Genomic DNA, 16,420 nt, shown 5'->3' on the forward strand with positions numbered 1-16,420 from the left:
CTTAATATTATTCCTGCTTTAAATTTCCATGTCTTTCCTGCCGGGAAGCTGCTGCTGAAAGCATAAGCCACAGCTGCGTAAATCTAGCCCCACGTCCCTTATGGGGTAAGGATCTGTTTGTAAGGGATCATTTTTTTAAACGCGCCCAGTGGAAATGGGCGGTGGAGCGGGGAGGGGGGGGGGGGGGGGTCACTGCTTCAGTGCTCAAATTAACAAGGAAAGTGATTTTGTTGGCATCAGCATAGAGATTCTTCAATAATAAATTCAACATGGAAATTATACTATGCTAATTGAGCCAAAGCTTATTCTAGCCAGCATATTGCTTTCCCTTACTCACTGTCTTTGTGTAAGTCATTCTTTAAATGGTTGTCACAAATAGAGCCAAGCAGATCTACTCTGCAAATCTAAAGCAGGATCGCGTAATGAGCACAAGCTTTGCTGAATGCAGCCCTTTTGCAATACTGTGCTGTAGATAAAACCGACTTAAAGTATAAGCCAAGGACATGTGAAGTGATTAATGATCAAAGAGAATAGGGCCGTTCTGTTCTGCCACTGCAGTAACCTAACAGGACAGTGTTCTGGGAGACTCTATCATGCATCCCCGTGATACAAAGCCTAATCACAGACGTATGTTTTAGGTTAGGAAAAGGATGCAGACAAGCTGGTTTTTTTCTTAACTATTGAATCAAAATAACAAAGACCCCACACCTTTCATTCATAGACCACCTCTTCTTGGACCACCTCTCTTTGCAACCAAACTCGCAATAAAACGTGCTTTCCTGCACCGAGTAGTAGCCGAGCAGGGAGGCTTCACCTTGTGTCTGTCCACACTCAAACACCGCTTCCATTGCTGGGACTGTAATTCATATGTCTCCTCTTCTCCTTCTGCAGGTGGTTTCCTGGTGACGCAGAGAATGCTGGACATGTTCAAACGGCCTACCGACCCCCCAGAGTATAACTACCTGTACTTACTCCCTGGAGGCGTGTTTGTGGGGGGATACGGGGCTTCCCTTCTAAGTGGATATAACATTGAGCAGGTGAGTAGTCGTCCTGGGAAAACAATTGCCAAGTCATTAAAGGGGTGTGGTATATTTTGTCGCCATGGTTCTAATGCCAACATGCTTCGTATGTTGACGTTGACCACATTGACATTCATCGTGCCGTCACAGTTGACATGTCAACATGATGGGAATGTCGACAAAATGTTCCTGATGGTCTAGTAGTGACTTAACCTGGTGCGCCTTCTCCAGTGGGGTCTTCTGGGTCTGGCAGTGATGTCTTCAAGACTTCTCATGGTGCAGCCCTTTCGAGTGTATCCCTAACCCCTCCTTAGCCTTACCCTAGTGCCTAACCCTACGCCCCCCCCCTCCCCCCCTAGTGTCTAACCCTAACCCTCCGCTGCCAGTCCATGCAGACTGTCAACATTGTGAATAGGGCTGCATTCTGCAGATGCTAACATATTCAATGTCGACATTTCAACAGTGTCAAAATAACTGTTGACATTGATAATGTCAACACGACTGCATCCCCCGGTGCTTTTATTGGCTGCACCAATACCCATCTAGAAAACAGTCTGAATTCCCTTCGGACAAGTGACAGCTCTGAGGCTCGTTGTTGCCTGCACGCAGTAGTGGCAGAATTTGTTGTACGCTGAATTATTGCGTCTATACGTTTTATCTGTTTACTAGGAACCAGTGATAGCCCCGGTTCCTTTTGAACCTATAGACTACGTTGTGATTGCAGCTGCCTCCAATCTGTGTGTATGAAGTCGGATAACTTTAATTGCATTTATCTTTTATCTATGCTTGGAAAGCAAATGTTGTGTTGTGTTTTTTTGTTGTTGTGTTTTGGGAGGAGTGTGTTTAAAAAGTTGCATTTACATCCTCTGCATCACTTTTAATCCACTCCGGGAGCACAATGGCTGTTTTCCTTCCTAAATGGCTCGTATTTGCATACTACTGGAACAAGCATCTGGAGAGATACAGAATGAATGATATATTACAAAGTTATAAATAGCTTGCAATAAGATTTGCCCCATCGATAAGAGAGATGGAAACTTTTGTTCGGCCACACACGGGCACATCTGGCAGTGCAGTACTCTGTTACAGAAGCTCATCACTTCCGCAGTCACTGGGGCCTCTCATTGCAGTGATAAAGGTGAACTGCGTCCAGGCAATCTGATTGATAATTTCTATGCGATTACTACAAGTCATTGCTTTTATTTGACACACACACACATTCAGACATCAAGCTTATTGCCCATCATATTGACAGAAATACACAATGTCTGGCCAGCCTCAAATACACGGACTATAAATTCCACCCCCCTTTTCTCTGCCCTATTGAAAACAAATGTCTATTAAGCGGAGTTGTATAAATTCCGTTGGGTCCTTTGCAATCCTTATGACATCTGACACGATGATGAGTGAACTATATGTATGTAAATGAAAATGTCACTAATCTCCTGTTTACTGAAGATAGAAAGTTTGTGCCAAGGGAGGGAGCCAGCGTTCCTTGTAATGATTACTTGTACATTCTGCCAACTCTGTAAGATTAATAGAAACCTTAGTCTGTCTCCTATATAGAAAGATGAACCCTTACTATTATTTGTTTTATATGTAGATATCCCCATACTTCTCCTTCTTAAAAGTATGCCCCACAGACGCCAATCTGCTGCAGATTAATGCTAAATAGAATGCATGGTGGAACACCCCTTTTGAAGACTGGGAGTTGGAGTGTTTATATATTTCATGGGGTGTATCACTTTAAAAATACAATTGCTATATTAAGTCCTAACTTTTTTTAAAGTGTATAATACGATTGTATAATTTTTAAATAGGTGCTAAAGTCATTCACATATGTCCAATGTTTTTATTTTTATTTCACGTATGGACTTGTCCTGGGCTAATATAATCAGGTTGAAATCAGTTGGGTTTATTTTAGCAATATGTATGATTTGTCTAACTCAGGACGCTGTTACACTCACTTGTGAGGTCATCCGCTGAGCCTTATAAGTGTGCAGTATTGGCAAGGTTCAAAATTGATAAAGGTCCATGAAGTTCAACATGTTCTTACATGGATTATTCGGGCAGCGTAGCAGAGTCCCACTGTATGCCGATTATATGGTCTCGTTGCCAGAGACGACAAGGCGTTCCCTACTCAGTGGTACAATTTGATCATATTGCAATATGTAGGCACAGCATACAAGGGGGGAGATGTATCAAGTCTTGGAGATAATGTAGAGAAGTTGCCCAAACTAACCAATCGGCTAACTGTCGTTTATCTAGAGCAGTCTTTAAAATTACAGAAGCTTATTGGTTGCCTTGGGAAACTACTCCACTTTATCTCTCTCCAAAGCGTGATATATTTCCCCTAAAGACTCCTGTCTTGAGAAACCATAGTATATAGTTTTATTTGGTATGCAGGTAAGTGCACGTTTCTGTTAGTCCATTTAGTACTATGACTGGGCTGCAGGGGGCGCTTGATATCAGTAGCTGCCTCCTGCATGCATTATGATCCGTGCTGCGTCATAGGATGTAGCACTGGTTTACCTGTGCCGCTATCAGCCGAATGTATGACCCATGGGGTCGCATTAGCCAGCTGCCTTAGTTCCTACAAAGAGGCCAGGAAATGTGTCTTCTGACAGAGATCCACAAAACTGCAGCGACAAGACCTTGTCTTGGGAACTGGCGACTGTCAGCGACCACGCCCCGCCCCAAACGGCAGGAGACTGTCACTCACTGACAGTCTGCAGCCGATCTGTTATTTACGTTGCAGGACTCGTACTGCACATGTGCAAAGTACTGAACATCGGACGTGAAGCTGCTGCATCTGGACCTAAATTGGGCCCCATCTTCCTCTGGGTTCACAAATATTTTTTGTTTGCAATTGTAGGAATTTGTTAACGGTCTAGTGATGAGCGCTGTCTTTATGTGGAAGCATTCTTATGCACACAGACTTGGGGACAATAAAGTAATGAATCGGCTATAGACAATCTCTCTCTTGTGTTTCAGATGATATACCTGGGCTCTGGTCTTTGCTGTGTTGGTGCCCTGGCTGGCCTGTCCACACAAGGCACTGCGCGTCTCGGTAACACGCTGGGTATGATGGGAGTTGCTGGAGGGATAGCCGCCACCTTGGGTGCCCTCAAGCCAAGTCCCGAGTTGCTGGCGCAGATGTCAGGAGCAATGGCACTTGGTGGCACTATGGGTAAGTGTCGTGCTTTTCAGGTTCTCCTGTGTTTCTATTACAAAACTGTCTGGCATCTTTAAAATGTTAGAATTTGTCTAGCATAAATGGCCAGCTTTGTGTAAAGACAGTATTTCAGAACCAAAAATATTAATTTATCCTGACAGCTTCTCAGAAATAGTTCACTCAAGGACCTGAGCTACTGTCAGGCTTCGTGCTGCCGCACACAATCAAAGTTCTCCCCTCTTATCCCTATTATTTCATTGTCTGCTCCGTCTCGGATGCGTCTTTGAAGTGAAGGAGAGTTATTTTAGAAGGAACAAACTTTTCCAAACGATTGCAGCACGCCTCCCTTCCTCCAAGGCATGTTGCTGACTTGTTGTTGGGTATAGAGTCGGAATGCTGTGCCTTTTGATGGCATGATCCCTGAACAAGCCTTTTATCTTCAAACAGCCAATAATCCTGAATGCCGAGCCCGCCGTCAGGTTGTGTAATGAGTATTTGTGTGCGCAGCTGTTTGTCTGCTGGAATCAGTCTCGGGTTATCGGTATCTACAAATGCAGATCCAGAAATTCTTCTTTACAACACCCTCACTTACCACTGACTGGTCTATTCAACTAGGGGCAAATTGCATGTGACACCCATGCTGTGCCGCTGTGACAGCGTTGTATTGCTGGCGATAGCACCCTAAATCGCCCCAATTTCATCCTTGAATGGTTCATCTTAGTTTGTAGATCCATAGGTGTGCAGTTTGGGGGATATCGTAAGCGCAGGTGATGCGTGCACTACATTGCTCCTAATTGAATCAATCCCTACGTGTGTTTTTGTCATTAAAACTTAATATGTTCCATTCACAACGTCATTGTTCTAATGCCACCATCAATATAATGCTGGCTGTATTAACCCAGAGCTGTATAATACACAGATGCTTACATTAAATCTGGGATTAGTAACTCATTTAAGTCCTGCATTATATGGGCAACACCAGCACGCTGTGAGTTGAAGTAGGAAGATGGGGTCTTTAATTGTTGCATTTACATTATATTAGAGAAACGCCTGTTCCTGAACTTACGTGTTAGGATGAAAAGGATACGTTATTTAGCCTGGATAGTCTTTCATTGTGATCAATTTAATGGGGTCCCATTGACACAACTGAAGAACTTGGTGATAAATTGTGTTTTCATAAGTATTGGTTCAGCTCCCAGAGTCTGCTCCCTCACCATAAGTATGTGTAGGTGACAGGTGAACTTTAAATGTTGATGTTGCATCCGTTGAAAGTGAGCTATAGCTGAGTATATGCAGTACCTTTTTAATGCCTGCAGGTGGCAGTAACAGTCTTTGACAGTGTATTGCAATATCTTACCGAGATAGAAAATGAACACTCGGTTTGTAGACTTCTTGACAACCTACAATTTGTTTTACTTACCTTTTCCCCCCCCCATTTAGTTAATACTGGTAATGATTCTCTTAATGAAGCACCAATGCTATTGCTTTAGCACGTCTTATCACTTGGGAAACAGGGTCAATTCTGATGTGGTAAATAAAATGATGGCCCGTTGAGCACGTTTTAAGGTGCACGTTCAATTCAGTCTGCAAACGCCCCCATTAAATGTGTCTGTACCCGGGTTTGCGGATGCGCCAAAATATATAATGAAAAGGTCATCATGAAAACCATAAGAAAATAGGTCACAATTATCCTACCCTTTTCTCTGTCATCCATAGGGGACACTGGGATGCGGTTATAGAGGCGAGACCCAAACCATGGTACCACAGAAGGGTTTAATAAGTATAGGGCAGGATTCATCAACGTTTGGAGAGGGATAAAGTACTAACCATCAGCTTCTAACTAATTTTCCAGACTGTTCGAAAAATGACCGATGGGATTGGATTAGGGGATTGGCGGTTTATCTCTCTACTTTATTTCTCGCCAAGCTTCGATAAATCTCCCCCAGAGTCTCTTATCAGGATGAATTTATCTATTTGCTCACCAGCAAAGTCTGTATTGATACGCCTTTATTTCATCTAAATACTCGGAGTAGTTTAAACGTGGCCCTATCAGATAATCTTATGGTGGGCCTTGAGACATGTTCTTGCAACATAGGAAAGTGTAGGTATTAATATCCTCTAATTGGTATTAAAATAGGACATAGCAAACCATCTAGTGCCAGGCAGCTAGCTTAGTGAATTTGAAGTCTGCGTGTTTTCCACAAAGCACAGAAACATTCCGCTAGCTGTGTTCCATAATTCTGAAAACCGTTGACTCTCACCTTCAATTTGTCAAGAGGAGTAAGAGTACTCCAACACACATTGCAAAGCTGGTGCGGAAATTCCGTTTCAGGCAGAACGGTGCATTTGACGTAGACTTTTTTCGGACTGTAAAACTAACTTGTTTTCTTAAGTAATGTCATCTTGTTTTAGGATCACAGTCTGTAAAGATTAATTCATTGTATTCATCTGATTCCAGGTCTTACCATTGCCAAGCGTATCCAGATCTCCGACCTACCTCAGCTTGTGGCTGCTTTCCACAGTCTGGTGGGTCTGGCGGCTGTCCTCACCTGTGTGGCTGAATACATGATTGAGTACCCACACTTTGCAACAGACCCCGCAGCCAACCTCACTAAGATCATTGCTTATCTGGGGACATACATTGGCGGCGTCACTTTCAGCGGCTCTCTCATCGCCTATGGGAAACTACAGGGTGAGTGATATGCAAAACAAAATATCATTTCTGTGTGTGTAAGTGTTTACTATTCATCCCTCCGTCCCTTCCATATCCTTAGTGCCAAGTTATTTTGCTTAAAACAAACAAGGATAAATAGTAATCCCGCAGTCTTATTCCAAATAGACAACTGGATGCAATAAGTGTAGCTCCAGGTGTTGTGTATAAGGAGGTCTGGGAGCAATTTTCCCCTCCATGTGTTTTCCTTTCTGCTGCGGCTCTCTGAGAGTGTTCCCTTGGTGAACGAGGTAGATTTGGTGTTCTGGCGCCATTCACGGCTCTGACTCCGCTCCTCCTTCCACCCAGATTTTCAAATGTCTTATGTGACACAGGCGGGAATTCTATAAATAACCTTCTAATTCTGTGTGTTGCTCCCCAAAACGCTGCCATGTGTTTCTTTTCATGCTCTCGTGGCTGTCCTTTAATCGGCTAGAATTATTTCCATTTTTATAATGTCAGAAGCGTCCGCAGCTTTCAGAAGGCAACACGTAATCTGGCAAAATGTTTCATTTTCTGTGATGTGATCATTTTTTAATAACCTTTTTTATTTTTAAAATGCATTAAAATGTTTACATTTTCCCCCTATATAAATGACATGCTTTCTCGTGTCAGTAAGGCTGGGGAACACTGGTCCACGGGATTGCATGTAGGCTGGAGGAGCTGGCACTTTAAAATTAAACTGTAGCTTTAAACCTAAGCTCCTCCCTCCTGCAACCCCATAATGCCAGTGTTTAAGTGCCCATAGGAGTTGGGCATATTTTTGTGGAGGCCATTTTAGGTAGTAATTTGTATTTTATTGTCTGTTTTTTTTTTTTTTTTACAATTTTCATGTTTATTCCTCCGGCAGCACCCACTTTCGACGTACAGTTTTCCAGGCAGGTAGCCTGGGCGTTCCCTCCCCTGGGGGCTTTTGAATGTCCAGTGGTCCACTGTTCCCCAGCCTTGCTGACAGAGAAAATAGGATTTTTGGTCACTGGCCGTTAAATCCTTTTCTCTGAAGCAGGCTAGGGGAAGGCTGCGTTTCCTCCCTCACACTTAGTAGTGCCAGACCCTTGTGTGTCCTGTCGGAATGCTGTTAAGATACCGGCTATCAGGATCCCAACGCCTGTGTCGGGACGCCAGAATGCCGACGCCGGTATCCCGACTGTAAGTATAGCGGCCGGGTTAGGACTGAGGGTGGGAGGGGAGAAGTTAGGTTTAGGTGCCCCCCGGAGGGGGTTAGGCTGCAGGGAGAGGGTTAGGGTAGGTTTAGGCACTAAGGAGGAGGGTTAGGGTAAGGCTACGAGGAGGTTGGGTTAGGTTTAGTCACCACCGTGGGACGTTAGGGGGTAGGGGAGAGGGAATAGCATACTTGCCTCTCCCCTGTCAGGATTTTAAAGCTCGGGATGCCAGCATCGGTATTGTGATTACCGCCATACCATCTGCCACACATACAAAACCCATCCTGTGCATCTGCCAGGCACCCTCCCAATGTGTCCTGTCCAGTTCCAGCCCATTTTTGGCATAGCCCCAACATCTTTCCTGCGCTTACTGGCTGGAAAGGTTGCAGCCATTTTGCCATAGTCCGTTAAAGGGGCTTTTCCCTTTCTTTTTCTTCCTCTCTACGTATCTCCCGTCCAGTGTAACTTATGTCGCTGCCAGTCCGTAACCATACATACAGTATGGTAGTAATTGTGGCCTGCGAAAGCAGATTACTGTAGTCAGGTCATTGCGTAAGGACTATAAGGTTTTAATATGGAGATTCATTAAACCTACAAAGGACAAGTGGAGATGTTGTCTATAGCAACCAATCAGATTCAAGCTAGCTATCTAGTACAGGTGTCTGCAACCTGTGACACGTCAGCAGATGTGGAACTACACATCTCAGCATTTATTGCCACACGTTTTCAGTTAGGTCATGTTAAAGTTGTTCCAGGGCATGATGGGACGTGTAGTGTAACAGCAGCTGGAGTGCCACAGGTTGCCTGCCCATGATCTAGACCATTTTTGTAAAATGATAGCCTGAATATGATTGGTTGCTATGAGCAAAGGTTTGATAAATATCACTATAAATTAACCAATCTGCTCTGCTCTCTTATGCCAGATGTACCTGAGGGGGTCTATTCATAAAGCAGTGAGAAGTGAGCCAGTGAAGAAATTGCCCATGGCAACCAATCAGCGTTGAAGTAACATTTATAATTTGCATACTATACAATTGTACGGAGCATCTGATTGGCTGCCATGGGCAACTTCTCCACAGACTCACTTCTCCGCTCTTTTCATTGCTTCATGAATAGATCCCTCATGACTTTGGTGGAGATATAGCAACGCTTGGAGAGAGTTAAAGTACCAACCAATCAGCTCCTTACTGTCATTTCACACCCAGCCTGTAACATGTCAGGAGCCAATTGGTTAGTACTTTATCTCTCTACACATTTTTTTTCTTTCTCCAAGCTTTGATAAATCTCCCCCAGCATATAGGATAAAGCACTGGGTACTTCAGTCACAGAAGCGCTCTGTGTCCTTTGATCATTTAGGACAGATCCCCACACCTTTATTGTACAGTAGTTCTTGTTCTCCACATATCATTCTGGTCCATTGCTGGAAATCTTATAGGACGATTGGATCTGCCCTTTCTAGCAGTTAGCTGAGATCTCCTGCCCAAACCTCAGCATACTATCTATTAGCGTTCTACATCAGTGGAGCTTCTGCTCTTGTCAAAGATGTACAATGACTGGTCAGCGACCCCATGCTATCTAAGTCTGTATAAATAGCTGCACACTTTCTGTAATTCTGTACAATCATTTAGAATAACATCTCTCAGCCGTTCCAGAGTCTTGCAAATTATTTTTGGCCTGACTACATCATCTTGTCTCAAATCAAATTATTCTGTTAGCATAAACTTTTGGTAACGGCTAATATTAAACTCATCAATTAGACCAAAGATACGCATCTTGCAAATCAAGGGGACTTGGAACACTTATTCAGCGCAATAGTGCTGCCAAACCATATTAAATAACACTTCTCCCTAAAGTGCTTATAATTGTGTGGCATAGCTATACTACCTCCATTGGACACATGAAATACATTTCGCATTTGTCAATGTCCAGGGACGATCAATTTCCTTTTAAACACACGCACCTAATCTTATTCTTCATCCTAATGTGTACCTAAACACAGCGGGAGCAACTATTTTGTGAGCCGGAGCCACTTTTAGCTTGTCCAGCAAATTGCTGGTATTAGTTCACAATGAGATTCTAGGCGTCACCCTCTGTAATTTTGGTTTGGGTCACAATATGGCTGCCCCCACTGCATAGATGGCGGCTACCGGTTAAATTGCAGCCACTTCTGCTGAGTAATAATAATTATAATTTTATTTATATAGCGCTCTTTCTCCAATAGTACTCGAGTATTTACATTTTGGGACCTGAGTGACCATGGCATAATAGCATTGCTTCTCTTATATTTTCTCTATCGTCCTAAGTGGATGCTGGGGTTCCTGAAAGGACCATGGGGAATAGCGGCTCCGCAGGAGACAGGGCACAAAAAAGTAAAGCTTTTACCAGATCAGGTGGTGTGCACTGGCTCCTCCCCCTATGACCCTCCTCCAGACTCCAGTTAGATTTTGTGCCCGAACGAGAAGGGTGCAATCTAGGTGGCTCTCCTAAAGAGCTGCTTAGAGAAAGTTTAGCTTAGGTTTTTTACTTTACAGTGAGTCCTGCTGGCAACAGGATCACTGCAACGAGGGACTTAGGGGAGAAGTAGTGAACTCACCTGCGTGCAGAGTGGATTTGCTGCTTGGCTACTGGACACTAGCTCCAGAGGGACGATCACAGGTACAGCCTGGATGGTCACCGGAGCCGCGCCGCCGGCCCCCTTGCAGACGCTGAAGAGAGAAGAGGTCCAAAATCGGCGGCTGAAGACTCCTGAGTCTTCATAAAGGTAGCGCACAGCACTGCAGCTGTGCGCCATTTTCCTCTCAGCACACTTCACACAACAGTCACTGAGGGTGCAGAGCGCTGGGGGGGGCGCTCTGAGAGGCAAATAAAAACCTTATTAGAGGCAAAAAATACCTCACATATAGCCCACAGAGGCTATATGGAGATATTTAACCCCTGCCTAACTTCAAAAATAGCGGGAGACGAGGCCGCCGAAAAAGGGGCGGGGCCTATCTCCTCAGCACACAGCGCCATTTTCTCTCACAGAAAAGCTGGAGAGAAGGCTCCCAGGCTCTCCCCTGCACTGCACTACAGAAACAGGGTTAAAACAGAGAGGGGGGGCACTGATTTTGGCGATATTGTATATATATAAAAGATGCTATAAGGGAGAAACACTTATATAAGGTTGTCCCTATATAATTATAGCGTTTTTGGTGTGTGCTGGCAGACTCTCCCTCTGTCTCCCCAAAGGGCTAGTGGGTCCTGTCCTCTGTCAGAGCATTCCCGGTGTGTGTGCTGTGTGTCGGTACGTGTGTGTCGACATGTATGAGGACGATGTTGGTGAGGAGGCGGAGAAATTGCCTGTAATGGTGATGTCACTCTCTAGGGAGTCGACACAGGAATGGATGGCTTATTTAGAGAATTACGTGAGAATGTCAACACGCTGCAAGGTCGGTTGACGACATGAGACGGCCGACAATCTATTAGGACCGGTCCAGGCGTCTCAGAAACACCGTCAGGGGTTTTAAAAACGCCCATTTACCTCAGTCGGTCGACACAGACACAGACACGGACACTGAATACAGTGTCGACGGTGAATAAACAAACGTATTTCTCATTAGGGCCACACGTTAAGGGCAATGAAGGAGGTGTTACGTGTTTCTGATACTACAAGTACCACAAGAAAGGGTATTATGTGGGAGTGAAAAAACTACCTGTAGTTTTTCCTGAATCAGATAAAATAAAATGAAGTGTGTGATGATGCGTAGGGTTACCCCGATAGCAAATATTGGCGTTATACCCTTTCCCGCCAGAAATTAGGGTACGTTGGGAAACACCCCTTAGGGTGATAAGGCGCTCACACGCTTATCAAGTGGCGTTACCGTCTCCAGATACGGCCGCCCTCAAGGAGCCAGCTGATAGGAAGCTGGAAAAATATCCTAAAAAGTATATACACACATACGGTGGTTATACTGCGACCAGCGATCGCCATCAGCCTGGAGATGCAGTGCTGGGTTGGCTTGGTCGGATTCCCTGACTGAAAATATTTTATTCATGTAGAGCATTTAATAGGATGCATTCTATATATATGTATGTGAGATGCACAGAGGGATATTTGCTCTCTGGCATCAAGATAAGTGCGTTGTCCATATCTCCCAGAAGATGTCAGGGACACGACAGTGGTCAGGTGATACAGATCCCATACGGCAGATGGAAGTATTGCTGTATAAAGGGAAGGAGTTATTTGGGGGTCGGTCCATCGGACCTGGGGACCACAGCAACAGCTGGGAAATCCAACCTTTTTTACCCCAAGTTACATCTCAGCTAAAAAAGACACCGTCTTTTCAGCCTCAATCTTTCCTTTCCCATGAGGGCATGCAGGCAAAAGGCCAGTCATATCTGCCCAGACATAGAGGTAAGGGAAGTAGACTGCAGCAGGCAGCCCTTTCCCAGGAAAAGAAGCCCTCCACCGCGTCTGCCAAGTCCTCAGCATGACGCTGGGGCCGTGCAAGCGGACTCAAGGTGGGGGGGGTAGTCTCAAGAGTCTCAGGGCGCAGTGGGATCACTCGCAAGTTGACCCCTAGATCGTACGAGTATTATCCCAGGGGTAAAGATTGGAGAGTCGAGACATCTTCTCCTCGCAGCTTCCTGAAGTCTGCTTTACCAACGGCTCCCTCCGACAGGGAGGCAGCATTGGAAACAATTCACAAGCTGTATATCCAGCAGGTGATAATCAAAGTACCCCTCCTACGACAAGGAAAAGGGTATTATTTTTCCACACTATATTGTGGTACTGAAGCCAGACGGCTTGGTGACACATAGTCTAAATCTAAAATGTTTTGAACACTTACATAAAAGGTTCAAATCGAGATAAAGTCACTCAGAGCAGTGATAGCGAACCGGAAAAAAGGGGACTATATGGTGTCCCTGGACATCAAGGATTACCTCCATGTCCAAAATTTGTCCTTCTCATCAAGGGTACCTCTGGTTCGTGGTACAGAACTGTCAATATCAGTTTCAGACGATGCCGTTTGAATTATCCACGGCACCCCGGGCCTTTTTACCAAGGTAATGGCCGAAAAGATGTTTCTTCAAAGAAAAAAGGCATCTAAATTATCCCTTACTTGCACGACCTAAAAAGGGCAAGTTCCAGAGAACAGTTGGAGGTCGGAAGAGCACTATCTAAAGTAGTTCTTCGACGGCACGACTGGATTCTAAATATTCCAAGAATCGCAGCTGTTTTCCGACGATACGTCTGCTGTTCCTAGGGATGATTCTGGACACGGTTCAGAAAAAGGTTTTTCTTCCCGAGGAAAAAGCCAAGGAGTTATCCGACCTGTCAGGAACCTCCTAAAACCAGGAAAGGTGTCTGTACATCAATGCACAAGAGTCCTGGGAAAAATGGTGGCTTTTTACGAAGCAATTCCATTCGGCAGATTCCATGCAAGAATTTTCCAAAGGGATCTGTTGGACAAATGGTCAGGGTCGCATCCTCAGATGCACCTGCGAATAACCCTGTCGCCAAGGACAAGGGTATATCTTCTGTGGTGGTTGCAAAAGGCTCATCTATTGGAGGGCCGCAGATTCGGCATACAGGATTTGATCCTGGTGACCACGGACGCCAGCCTGAGAGGTTGGGGAGCAGTCACACAAGGAAGAAACTTCCAGGGGGTATGGACGAACCTGGAAAAGTCTATTCACATAAACATTCTGGTACTAAGAGCAATCTAAAATGCTCTAAGCCAGGCGGAACCACTCCTGCAAGGAAAACCGGTGTTGATTCAGTCGGACAACATCACGGCGGTCGCCCATGTAAACAGACAGGGCGGCACAAGAAGCAGGAGTGCAATGGCAGAAGCTGCCAAGATTCTTCGCTGGGCGGAGAATCACGTAATAGCACTGTCAGCAGTGTTCTTCCCGGGCGTGGACAACTGGGAAGCAGACTTCCTCAGCAGACACGATATACACCCGGGAGAGGGGGGTCTTCATCCAGAAGTCTTCCACATGCTAATAAACTGTTGGGAAAGACCAATGGTAGACATGATGGCGTCTCGCCTCAACAAGAAACTGGACAAGTATTGCGCCAGGTCAAGAGATCCACAGGCAATAGCTGTGGACGCACTGGTAACACCTTGGGTGTACAAATCAGTATATGTGTTTCCTCCTCTGCCTCTCATACCAAAGGTATTGAAGATTATACGGTGAGGAGGAGTAAGAAATACTAGTGGCTCCGGATTGGCCAAGAAGGACTTGGTACCCGGAACTTCAAGAGTTGGTCACGGACGACCCGTGCCCTCTACTTCTGAGAAGGGACCTGCTACAACAGGGTCCCTGTCTCTTTCAAGACTTACCGCGGCTGCGTTTGACGGCATGGCGGTTGAACGCCAGATCCTAAAAGGGAAAGGCATTCCAGAAGAAGTCATTCCTACCTTGATTAAGGCAAGGAAGGAAGTCACCGCGAAACATTATCACCGCATTTGGCGAAAATATGTCGCGTGGTGCGAGGATCGGAGTGTTCCGACGGAGGAATTTCAACTGGGTCGTTTCCTACATTTCCTACAATCAGGATTGTCTAGGGGTCTCAAATTGAGATCTATTAAGGTTCAAATTTCGGCCCTGTCAATATTCTTCCAAAAAGAATTGGCCTCAGTTCCTGAGGTACAGACTTTTGTTAAAGGAGTACTGCATATACAGCCTCCTGTGGTGCCTCCGGTGGCACCGTGGGATCTAAATGTAGTTTTAGATTTCCTCAAATCCCATTGGTTTGAACCATTGAAAAAGGTGGATTTTAAATATCTCACATGGAAAGTGACTATGTTACTGGCCCTGGCTTCCGCCAGGAGAGTATCTGAATTGGCGGCTTTATCTTATAAAAGCCCTTATCTAATCTTCCATTCGGATAGGGCAGAACTGAGGACTCGTCCGCATTTTCTCCCTAAGGTGGTATCAGCGTTTCACCTGAACCAACCTATTGTGGTGCCTGCGGCCACTGGCGACTTGGAGGACTCCAAGTTGTTGGACGTTGTCAGAGCCTTAAAAATATACATTTCAAGGACGGCTGAAGTCAGAAAATCTGACTCGCTGTTGATACTATATGCACCCAACAAGTTGGGTGCCCCTGCTTCTAAGCAGACGATTGCTCGTTGGATTTGTAACACAATTCAACTTGCTCATTCTGTGGCAGGCCTGCCACAGCCTAAATCTGTTAAGGCCCATTCCACAAGGAAGGTGGGCTCATCTTGGGCGGCTGCCCGAGGGGTCTCGGCATTACAATTCTGCCGAGCAGCTACGTGGTCGGGGGAAAACACGTTTGTAAAATTCTACAAATTTGATACCCTGGCAAAAGAGGACTTGGAATTCTCTCATTCGGTGCTGCAGAGTCATCCGCACTCTCCCGCCCGTTTGGGAGCTTTGGTATAATCCCCATGGTCCTTTCAGGAACCCCAGCATCCACTTAGGACGATAGAGAAAATAAGAATTTACTTACCGATAATTCTATTTCTCGGAGTCCGTAGTGGATGCTGGGCGCCCATCCCAAGTGCGGATTATCTGCAATACTGTACATAGTTATTGTTAACAAATTCGGGTTATATTGTTAAGGAGCCATCTTTAAGAGGCTCTTTCTGTTATCATACTGTTAACTGGGTTTAGATCACAAGTTGTACGGTGTGATTGGTGTGGCTGGTATGAGTCTTACCCGGGATTCAAATTGCCTCCCTTATTGTGTACGCTCGTCCGGGCACAGTACCTAACTGGAGTCTGGAGGAGGGTCATAGGGGGAGGAGCCAGTGCACACCACCTGATCTGGTAAAAGCTTTACTTTTTTGTGCCCTGTCTCCTGCGGAGCCGCTATTCCCCATGGTCCTTTCAGGAACCCCAGCATCCACTACGGACTCCGAGAAATAGAATTATCGGTAAGTAAATTCTTATTTTCTGTGGATTACCTTTAGAATATGATAGCTTTTATCTGGGTTTCTGGAAATATAATCCACATAAATCATAACATTATAGGTTTTTAGTTTTAAAATTGCATTTATGGAGTTTTCAAACTTACACCTGCAAAAATAATCCAATAAACAGCATGTCCAGGAGACGGCATACATATAATATCCAGACGGATGGGATGCCGGTGGTCACATGACCAACACCGGCATCCTGGAGCAGAGAATCCCGACATCGTAAATGGAGCACAGAACCAGAGACTCTGTATAGATCAGTAAGTCAAAACAGAGCGTATCTGTGAGGAGATAAAAGCTGACGAATAGTAACTCACCCAATACAAGAAATGTGCACATATGGAAACCCCTTATGATATAAAAGTAGTGAAGCCAGTGTCCGAATTCAGCGTTCAGGCCCACGCTACACAAATCAGGAG

The 16,420-nt window shown here is 45.1% G+C and overlaps 1 protein-coding gene across 1 annotated transcript in view; it reads left to right on the forward strand.

Moving 5' to 3' along the window:
* The window catches only part of NNT (nicotinamide nucleotide transhydrogenase), a 227,709-nt gene that overhangs the window by 120,451 nt on the left and 90,838 nt on the right, over positions 1–16,420 (forward strand). Inside the window, exons 13-15 of the mRNA XM_063961809.1 lie at positions 892–1,037; positions 4,014–4,209; positions 6,653–6,886. Of these exons, the coding sequence (XP_063817879.1) occupies positions 892–1,037; positions 4,014–4,209; positions 6,653–6,886 (576 nt within the window). The remainder of the gene's footprint in view (positions 1–891; positions 1,038–4,013; positions 4,210–6,652; positions 6,887–16,420) is intronic.

The sequence above is a fragment of the Pseudophryne corroboree genome, chromosome 1 (assembly GCF_028390025.1).
Source record: "Pseudophryne corroboree isolate aPseCor3 chromosome 1, aPseCor3.hap2, whole genome shotgun sequence".
NCBI classification, from domain to species: domain Eukaryota; kingdom Metazoa; phylum Chordata; class Amphibia; order Anura; family Myobatrachidae; genus Pseudophryne; species Pseudophryne corroboree.